Here is an 11,021-nt window from a genome sequence, read left to right as displayed (position 1 = left end):
TATTTTAAAAAGTAGGACTCCAATCTTTTTTTATAACAGTATCTCTTAGATAAATATAGGTTAAAATAGTAGTTTCATCCATGTACTTTCTGGTTTATTTTAGTTCTTATATATCTAAAATATTTGTTTTGATATTGTACTTTCTACTTTTATTCATTTTAGCAATTGTATTTTGAAAAATGTTCATTTTGATTATCGTAGTCTAAAAAATTGATCATTTTAGTTATTTCATTTTATTTTAAATATCATTTTTCTATCACAATATCAACACCATATTACATCAATATATTTATTACAATGTAAACATTACTTTATATTAAATAGTTTCAATTATATGTAAAATTTGTGTTAAAATATTGCGAATAGTCACTAAAATGATCACTTTTTTAAAAGCATATGAATCAAAATAAACATTTTCAAAATAACCAAATTTAAAAGTTTAGATACTAAAATTAATATTTTTAAAAGTACATGAAATAAAATGAAAAAAAAATAGTAGACAACAATTGTATTTCAATCATAAATATATTATAAACTCATTTTATTTTGAACAAAATATAATATATTATAGTATATTACAAAGTCTCCCTTTTAATCTCGAATCATGAATGCTGCTTGGAAAAAATAATGTCTTTTTATTTATTTGACACATAATGCTATTTAGATTTTGAGGGATTTCAAAATAATGGTAGATTTCAAATGAATTATGTTATTTGGTGACTAATATAATTTTGCTAACGATTGTAAATGATTTAGATAGTATTGAATTTCAAATATTGTTTTCAAAATAAGTTACCTATTTAACTTCGTTATATTTTAATTTTTAATTAATAAATTTAGATTAAAAGTTTAAATTAGTAAAATTATTATTTTTTCTTCACGCCTAAACAAAGGAATTTATTTTATTTTATCTTAAATTACTCTCGTTCCAAATTACAGAATTTAAAACCAAACTTTTTTTTTTACCCAAACAAAGAGTAAGAATTAGACAATAATGATACTCAGGAGGAGAAGAAAAGATTCATTTGTTTAGAATCTGGAGGCTGAATGATAGTACGTAGCTATTAATAGAATATCATGGTTAGTTTTGGACCATCGATTTTCTCTATGTTGAAATGGATGCTTATGATTTTACCAGCACGACTGTGCATAAACAGAGGATCCTCATCTATCTTATTTATGGTATAGAAAGTAATTATACCCAAAACAGGGGGCAGCAACAAGGCGATTTCTCAAGTTCGATTCCATGGTTCCCTTGTATATAAATTCCCCTTCTCTCGCTTATTCTGTCCCTCGATCCGCCGCCCATCGCCTTTCCTCGACCGAAAACTCCCTGTTGCCATTGCTTTCAACCTTCAATTTTCTTAATTATTCAAAAAATTCAAGGTGACGGTGGCTTGATATCGTTGCTTCTGTAGATCCGAGCCAGGAGGATTCCGATCCGAGCCAGGAGGATTCCGATCCGATCCACGTAAGTGTATGTAAAAGTACAACCACGAACATTTATCCCTTTTCATATTGGAGATCTTCTGGGTCCGCTGCTTTGATTTGGATGATTTTATTTCTTTCTTTCGCCCTCACCAATGTATTCATCCCGAACTCTTATTTTGTGTCAATTACCTTCCGCAATTCATGTGATCGTTGGATAGATCTGATCTACAAACGTCTTATGGCAGTGCTGCAATTCAATCCGTCTTATGCATGTCGTTAACTACTCTTTCATGTCTGAGATCCCGTTGTTTGTCATAAATAAATGATTCGATATCGAAGTTTGTTCTCTCAATGTTTTTCTCAATCATATTGTCTCTCCCGGGTTTGGCTTGCATACACCGCCGGGTGTATCTACTTTTCAAATTCTAAAATATTGTGGTGGGGATCGGTCTCAAAACAGGGCCTCTTTCATACTAAAATAACTTCTAAGTTCGTCTCTAATTTTGTACTTCTTGTGGATAGATTTATCTGAGCTGTTGAGATGGCATCGTCAACAGCTGGGGCGGCCACTGGATGGTATAGAGGCAGGGTGAAAGCTGTCCCATCAGGGGACTGCTTGGTAATTACGGCCATGGCCAGCAGCAAACCGGGACCCCCTCCTGAAAAGACCATTACTTTATCTTCTCTGATCGCTCCAAGATTGGTAAGTGTAGTCGCAGACTCAGCTAGCGCCAATTCCTTCTTTTACCATTATGCTCAAAGGCTTCTTCATGTGAGAAGTGACTTGTTTGTATGCATGAATGCTTGTTTTGTACGTGTACACGTGCACTTAGCAAGGTTGTTTATACCATTTCCGGACTTTTTAGGGTTTATAATTTCAAAGGGTTGGGAAGGTAAGTACTGTCGACATTTTCCTGGATAAATTGATTAATAATATATAGTATATATGAAAATAACAAGACAATTTTTTATCTTATTCTTTTGACTTTAACTTCTTTGGGTATCTGTAAATTTAGTCAATGTTATACTAAAGAAACACTGACAATGTGCTATTTTTCTTTGGATGTTTGGACATATGCAGGCTCGAAGAGGTGGTGTTGATGAGCCATTTGCATGGGATAGCAGAGAATACTTACGGAAGCTATGCATAGGACAGGTGATTATTCTACAATGATTTCATTCTTTGTCCAATCATTGCGTGGACTGTATCATATATTGCACAAATATTGCACATTATTTTGTCGATAAGATTCCTTATCTTGTGGTGGTGTAACAATACATATTTGCTGTAGGAGGTTGCATTTAAAGTAGACTACACTGTGCCATCAATTGGTCGAGAATTTGGTTCTGTTTTCCTTGGTGACAAGAATATTGCAGCACTCGTTGTTTCCGAAGGCTGGGCAAAGGTGTGTACTTTCTTAAGCTGTGCTAAGGTTGTCCATTTTTTTAACTTCTGATTCTTTGCCTAGGTAAGGGAGCAGGGTCAGCAGAAGGGTGAAGTGAGTCCTTACCTAGCAGAACTACTACGTCTCGAAGACCAAGCAAAGCAACAAGGTCTTGGACGTTGGAGCAAGGTTCTTACTTAGACACTCCATACTATTATTTGTTGTCCAAGTCCTAGTCTACATTGAATATTTCTTTACTTTTGAATCCCTGTCTAGTAAGTAATTAATATACTTGAGGAAAATTCTTGTTTGTTACATTGACAAAGGAAGTTTGTGAAGTATTTTTCAGTTTCTTTTCATCAACAATTGAAGAATATTTTTTTTATTGATATTCGTCACTTCTAACACATAAATTTTCTTTGTTACTTTTATTCAAACTTTTTGCATGGGTCGATGTTTTTCTTATGAGGTCTTGGTTACCTTGCAACTCTTTAACAGGACACTATTTCATATCAAACGCTAAGATTATATGGTTCATGATATTGTGGGTGATTTGGCTTGAAAAAAACTAGTCTTTTGTAATACTTGTAAAAGATGGAGGAAGACATGGAGGATTTGATTTTCTTTTATTTGTCTAGATGGAACTCTTTGTCTGGTGTTATTTATTTATTTATTTTTGAATTATCCTTTAATGCATGCCAAGTGTGGAGTTCTTTTTATAATACCTTTGGCCTCAGAGTTTGAGATGATGCCTTATCTTTCCAACTTCTTTTACTTGATTTTCTTTAATACAATGTTTCTCATCTAAAACCATGTTCACTTTGGTAACATTGACTTTTTTACTCTATCGATGGGGGTACGACTTACGAGATTTGTATTCACTTTTGGGCAGATAATTGGATTGGTAAAAGGTTTATTTATTTATTTATATTTGCAAAGAACTCCTTCATTTTATATTTCATCTTTAGGCTTGAGGGGATTCAGTGCTTGTAATTTTCATTTCAAAGGGGATTTGTTTGATTCTGAGCTACTTGTTCTTTAGTCTCTTGTCCACTTGAGGAGTTTTCTCAAACCCATCCACTGGGTGTGCTTTTCAAACTTCAAGTGAGAAGTTATTGTTGGTGTGTGTTTTTGTACTTTAATTCTTTATAAAATCTATGATAACTTTGAACTAAGTTCAAAGTTTATCGAACTGAATGTTTTAGTTGATTCTCAATGCTCAGGAAAAAGCAACGATTTATGGTCCTGCAAAATAGTTTTTTTTTGTTTCTAAATATTGTTGGTTATGTTTTCTTGGTTCTTTTTGACCTGATGAGTTTTCGAAGCAAGCAATTATATGTGAGCCTGTAGAATTTCAGCTTTAGTTTTATGTGGATAAACATAATTTCAAATGAGTGGCATGAATTAGTTGTTATTATGCCTTTCTGTTTTGATATTCATGGGGTTCATAGGTTCTTTTATTTTAAAATTTACTCTTTTCAATGTTAGCCACACTAAATGGTAAATGCAGTACATGTTTGAAAATAAGGGACACTGGTAATATTAAATAATAATTTATTAAACCATTTTTTGAATACATATTTCACCATCTTCTTTATACAGTGTTCTCGCTGGAAAGTTGGACATATTTTGCATTTGTATATCTTGTAGAAGATTTTTGCATAAAGGAGCTATAAAATAGTAATTTATGTCTCTCTTATTGCTTCCTGTAGGTTCCTGGTGCTAGTGAGGCATCTGTTAGAAACTTACCACCCTCAGCCATTGGGGATCCCAGCAACTTGGATGCAATGGGTTTGTTAGCTGCTAACAAAGGTACCCCGATGCAGGGGATTGTCGAGCAGGTTCGAGATGGCAGTACTATCCGGGTGTACCTGCTTCCGGAGTTTCAGTTTGTTCAAGTGTTCGTTGCTGGAATCCAGGTATACAATAAATGTTATGAACAAGAAAGCCTGTCAAGAAGCAATCTTCTCTTGAGTTGAGAGCAAGTTTACTACAGGATTATGGCTATGTATTCATGTTATTTTGCTTTCCCAGGCACCATCAATGGGGAGAAGGGCAGCTCCTGAAACTGTTGCTGAAATGGACAATTCATCTAATAACCTTAATGGTGATGTTTCTGCTGAACCAAGAGCCACTTTAACCTCTGCACAAAGGCTTGCAGTCTCTGCAGCATCATCTGGTGAAGTAGCTCCTGAAATGTTTGGAGTTGAAGCCAAACATTTTACAGAGATTCGTGTTCTGAATAGAGATGTAAGTCATCTGATGCTTATTGGCATGTTTTTCTTTAAATTGGTCTGATTCAGGATGGGTTCACAGGTCCGGATTGTGCTGGAAGGCGTAGACAAATTTAGCAATTTGATTGGGTCAGTGTACTACTCTGATGGGGAAACAGCGAAAGACCTGGCACTGGAGCTGGTAGAAAACGTAAGCCATTAGATTTTTTCTTTATTGGTATCTTCTAGGTACACATGTAGTCTCATTTGCATTTGCATGATTGTTGTTGGATAGAATATTCTCATGTTAAAAAATACGATTTGCCAGTCTGTTTTTCTTGTTCCATGTTTAGCTAATTGTTTGTTTTTCTCATTGTCAATTTTTCTTATGGTGTTAGACCTTTATGATTCAAAGTTGTTTGACATTTCAATGTACTGTTATTGTGTCACTTTCTTATGCATTCCTGATTTCATTTTCAAAATTTGAATTTTAGTATTTGTGTGCCTGACTTCAATATTTTGTATCCCTGCATAGTTCTCTTAATTCTGTCTTTTTTTTATTTTTTATTTTTTGGGAAAGAGATCTGTCATATTGTTAAAATATAGAAAGGAGTATAAGTATATCTTCATCCCCCATAAATGCAGGGTCTAGGTAAGTATGTTGAATGGAGTGCAAATATGATGGAAGAAGATGCCAAGCGGCGGTTGAAGTCTGCAGAGCTCCAGGCAAAGAAAAGCCGTTTACGATTATGGGCTAACTATGTACCTCCACCAACGAATTCAAAGGCAATTCATGATCAGAATTTCATGGGGAAGGTAGTAGTTTGTCAATTGGTCTGTTATTGTAAACTTATTTGATTTCTTTTATTTCCCTTTCGCTGTTTGCTTATCTTCGCATTTGCAGGTGGTAGAAGTTGTAAGTGGTGACTGCATTATTGTGGCTGATGATTCAGTTCCATATGGAAGTCCACTAGCGGAGAGGCGGGTCAACCTATCAAGTATTAGGTGTCCAAAAATGGGGAATCCACGCAGGGATGAGAAACCTGCTCCTTATGCCCGTGAAGCAAAAGAGTTCTTAAGAACACGTCTCATTGGTCGACAAGTATGATATTTGTTACTATCTGTATCTGGTGAACCTGGAGTGAATTGTAACATGAGATGACAATTCCTTTTTTAGGTTAAAGTCCAAATGGAGTATTCTAGGAAAGTCAGCATGGTGGACGGACCCACAACTGCTCCTGCAGATTCTAGAGTGATGGATTTTGGATCTGTCTTCCTATTGTCTCCTACTAAGGCTGAGGGTGATGACACCTCTCCTGCTCAAAACAGTAGTAGTGACCAACAAGCTGGGGTGAATGTGGCTGAGCTAGTGGTATCACGTGGTTTTGGCACTGTCATTAGGCATCGTGATTTTGAAGAGAGATCAAACTATTATGATGCCCTTCTTGCGGCTGAATCACGTGCTATTGCTGGCAAGAAAGGAATTCATTCTGCCAAGGATCCTCCTGTCATGCATGTAACAGATCTTCTTGCGGTAAGAAACTTGACCATTATCCTGAATTCTTTAATATCTTTCCATTGTTTGTAATGACGACTATGTTGTTAAATAAACACAAAGTACCGTGTGTACGTTTCAGGCATCAGCCAAAAAATCAAGAGATTTCCTTCCATTCCTGCACCGGAGTAGAAGGATTCCAGCTGTTGTTGAATATGTCCTCAGTGGTCACCGTTTCAAATTGTTGATTCCGAAGGAGACATGTAGCATCGCCTTCTCTTTCTCAGGTGTTAGATGTCCTGGTCGGGAAGAGCCGTATTCAGATGAAGCAATTGCTCTAATGCGGCGGAAGATAATGCAGAGAGATGTAGAGGTATTTCCCCCTTCCAATATGTGGTATAATCTTCTGGTGCCATTGATCTAACAAATTCATTTGCACAGATTGAAGTGGAAACTGTTGATAGAACGGGAACCTTTTTGGGATCCTTATGGGAATCAAGGACCAACATGGCAGTGGTTCTAGTTGAGGCGGGCTTGGCTAGGATTCAAACTTCCTTTAGCAGTGATAGAATACCTGATGCTCACCTTCTTGAACAAGCCGAACGATCAGCAAAACGGCAGAAACTCAAGGTTAGAAGTTGAAAAAAGTGAACGAGCCGTGTCTGTATAACACTATTCTGATTTGAGTTTTTGCAGATTTGGGAGAATTATGTTGAAGGGGAGGAAGTTTCCAATGGTGTGGCTGTTGAAAGCAAACAGAAAGAAGTGCTTAAGGTTTGTTACATGAAGTTTTTTAGGCACCTTTTTTTTGGCTTTTCTCACTTGCTCTATTGATACTCCCAGGTAATTGTTACTGAGGTGTTGGGTGGTGGCAAATTTTATGTCCAGACAGTTGGGGATCATAAAGTCGCTTCTCTACAGCAACAGCTTGCTTCTTTGAATCTTCAAGAAGTCCCTTTAATTGGTGCTTTTAGTCCTAAGAAAGGTGATATCGTCCTTGCTCAATTTAGTGCAGACAATTCGTGGAACAGGGCAATGGTGAGTGTTAGGAAGATACCTTTCTTTTACATCCAATATGAATCCTCTCTTTACATTTATATTTTATGCATAGTCATCCTACCGACTGATAGCTATTAGATTGAGTAATGTGATCAGTGTAGCGACAAATTCATTTACTTTATTGAGTTCAAAATCTAATATGTTCATATACCCAAGATATAAACTATTCCACGAGTTTTGGTGAAGTTATAGAGTCTGAGAGTCCGAGTAATTCTAAAAATCAATTTGCAAGTGCACTGCTTTGATGATAGCAGCTTGCCTTTCGGGATTTCTGTGCAAATTATTTAAAATTATTTTATTCTTTTGGTGTTACTTAGATGAATAGACATGGTGTGTACTGTGGGAATAGACCTTAGGTTTAGACTTTTGCAGAATACTGTTCTCTCTTTAGTGTGCTTAGAGATTAGGAAGAACAATGAATTTGTTGTTGAGTGTGACCTAGGATGGTGGCAAGAGTCTTTTTAGTAAGTCATTGTCCTGTGTTCGTGTAGTTAGTATAAATGTTTTTGGTGTTCTAAAATCTCTGAGGCCTTGAACTATTTCCTAGTTTGCTGGAGTCTCGAAATCATGTGTTCCTCTCACTGTTGAACTACCCAGAATCTTGATGGCTACTGCTATATATATATTCAATTTTCTCTGTATGTGTACCTCGTTTTTCTATTTTTGAAGGCCTCTAATAGCTGCTGCTTAGTGTTTGGGTATGTTCAGGAGTGTTTCCATTGATCATGTTTGGCAAATTCAGAAATTGATTTTAGGAAAGTTTAAAATCACTTTAAATTGATTTTATGAAAGTTTAAAATCACTTTAAATTGATTTTTAAGATATAATGGTAATTTTACTAAATCAATTATAGTTAAATCTCTTTTTTCAAAATCACTAATTATATCACCACTTCCCAACACACCCTTCATGTTTCCAAGCAGAATGCAAAGGTGTTGTGGGAATGATGTTACAGAGGCCTTAATTTGGGAAGTTTGGCTACAAAGAAATCACCTGATTTTCTGCAGTTCCCTTTTAGAGGGGAAGTAGAAATCTAGTTCATTCAATTCAAGTCTTTCTTAGCTCATAATTTTCTGTAAAACTATGGCTCTTTTTCCTTTTTTTCTTATTTTATTATTAATGCCAATTGGAGCAACTTATGATCCCTTTGAGGTTGATTCCTTATCGTTCATTCCTTATCGTTCTTTTTGTAGTTTTGTTGTTTCTAATGAAGTTCTCCTAGCTTCCTATACAAAATAAAAAAAGGAGGAAAGAAAGAAATAAAAAAAGTAACTACATCCTAGTTTGGCTTTCTTCCATTTCGTTTACTAGACTCCATAACGAATTCTTGTTCACCTTCACTCACTCCTCAACAGTATTTAAGATAGCTTTTCTCCTTTTTAGTAGTAGAGGGAAAGCGTCCTGGTATGTTTGAGCTGTATTTATAATGGACCAAGATTCCAATCGGTCTAATTAGAAAATGAACAAGTGACCACTATTTTTCCAGTAAGATCGATCTTTAATTTGCAGGCTGCAGCAATGCGAGACACCTAAAAGTAATCAGTGCTCCTACTTATTGTATGAATACCCTTTTTTTTTGTGAAGTCTGTTGAATGGAATAGTTCTCCATGGCTTATGGAGGCTATATTATCGCACAAGCAGGAATTTCCTTTAGGCTGTCTTTTGTTTGCTTTCTTCTGAATCTTTTCCAAATTTTGTTATAGATCATCAATACACCTCGAGGGGCTGTTGAATCAGTGAAAGATATGTTCGAAGTGTTCTACATAGATTTTGGAAATCAAGAGGCTGTTCCTTATGGTAGACTTCGGCCACTCGATCCTTCTGTATCTTCTGCCCCTGGTCTTGCCCAGCTGTGTAGTCTTGCTCACATCAAGGTTCCCGGTTTGGATGAGGATTTTGGTCAAGAAGCAGCTGAGTATCTGAGTGATTACATGCTTAATGGCGCAAAGGAGTTCATGGCCACAATTGAAGACAGAGATACTTCTGGTGGAAAAGTTAAAGGGCAGGGTACTGGGAATATTCTTAATGTGTCTCTTGTTGCTGTCGGGTCAGAGCTTAGTTTAAATGGTTTGATGCTTCAGGTTCGAATAATTGCCTTCTCCCAATTTGATTGATTTCCTCTGTTCGTATATAAGAGAAGTTTGCATTTTCATCATGTAGTATGAGGAAGTGCTGTTCTCTTTTGGATCCTATGGGGTGTTTTCCGTTTGTTTGATTAGAGGGGACTTTAGTTTAGATGTATGGCCCAGTTAACATCGTATTTGCTTATACGTTTTTCTGCCATTTGGGATTTTCAGGAAGGACTTGCTAGACTAGAGAAAAGGAAAAAGTGGGAATCCAAGGAAAGACAAGCTGCGTTTGGAAGTTTAGAAGGATTCCAAGAGGAAGCACGGACAGATCGGCGAGGGATGTGGCAATACGGAGACATTCAGTCCGACGAAGAGGACGCAGCTCCTGTGAGAAAAGCTGGTGGCCGGCGATGAGCACATTTGCTTGCCCACTTCGTAAATTAAGAAATAGACAACTTTATTAGTCTAAGTTTTAATTATGCTATAGTCATAATCACCTTTCATTATAAGAACCTAAGCAATGTTGCCCGTAAAGACTGTGAAGTTTTGTCCTTTGTTCTTTTCTAAATTTTATTTTGTTTTCATTTTTACATTGGATGACCAGACTTTTCTTTTCTAAAGAAATAATAAGTCGAGACGTTGCAATAAACCGAGACTTTACCCGGTCTATTTCCTTGTGAAATGTAGTCCAGTCATAATGAATCTGTTTTCTCTTCCTTTTATTTGCTCCTGGGATTTGGATTGAAATAATGTTAAATTATTTCTAAAGTTGAAGACAATCCCTACAAAGAAAAAATGATTTCAAAGAGAATTTTATTTATTATTATCTTCGTGGAACATAAACCATTTTAACATAACTTCAAGATGGGAACTGAATTAATTAATTAATTGGGCGGTTGAGGCGATGGAATATGATGGGAATGGAGGGAGGGTTAGGGCTGCCCTTCCCTCTCAACAAGAATGTCAAAAGACACAAATTGCCCTTCCCTCTCTCGAGAAATATGAAAATCAATTCTAGTTTCCTTCCTCTCTCTCTCTTCCATCCAAAAAAATGGTTTTCCTCACAAACGTTTTTTGTTTCTTGGAAAAAAGAAATAGAAATGTGTTTATAACTATTTCTCGCTTCTATTTTTTTAATTAAATAAAATTTAGTAAATAAAATATGAAATTTTATTTTAATTAAATAAAAAAATAAAATTTCATATTATTTTTAATTAAATAATATGAAAAGAATAATATTTATTAAAGAAAATATAATTTAGAATATAAATTTATTTGGTATAAAAGTATCCATTATTAACTTAAATAAAGAATAAAATTTCAAATTTTTAATTTTAAAATAGAAATGTTTTGTTTAATAAAATATAAT

The 11,021-nt window shown here is 35.4% G+C and overlaps 1 protein-coding gene across 1 annotated transcript; it reads left to right on the top strand.

Annotated features, from left to right (window-relative positions):
• The first annotated feature begins 1,218 nt into the window (after positions 1-1,218).
• Positions 1,219-10,301, top strand: LOC111007150 (ribonuclease TUDOR 1). The gene is made up of 17 exons (XM_022279380.2): positions 1,219-1,471; positions 1,954-2,134; positions 2,513-2,587; positions 2,724-2,837; positions 2,901-3,005; positions 4,529-4,735; positions 4,851-5,066; positions 5,133-5,240; positions 5,675-5,845; positions 5,934-6,131; positions 6,207-6,563; positions 6,667-6,897; positions 6,966-7,154; positions 7,221-7,298; positions 7,368-7,562; positions 9,287-9,664; positions 9,881-10,301. Exons 2-17 carry the CDS (start codon positions 1,973-1,975, stop codon positions 10,064-10,066), a joined length of 2,970 nt encoding a protein of 989 aa, XP_022135072.2. The 5' UTR covers positions 1,219-1,471; positions 1,954-1,972; the 3' UTR covers positions 10,067-10,301.
• The last annotated feature ends 720 nt before the right edge of the window (positions 10,302-11,021 follow it).

The sequence above is a fragment of the Momordica charantia genome, assembly GCF_013281855.1.
Source record: "Momordica charantia cultivar OHB3-1 chromosome 6 unlocalized genomic scaffold, Mcharantia_2.0 BLBB01000006.1, whole genome shotgun sequence".
NCBI lineage: Eukaryota > Viridiplantae > Streptophyta > Magnoliopsida > Cucurbitales > Cucurbitaceae > Momordica > Momordica charantia.
Note: the sequence above shows the minus strand (reverse complement) of the source record. Positions and strands in the feature narration are given on the sequence as shown.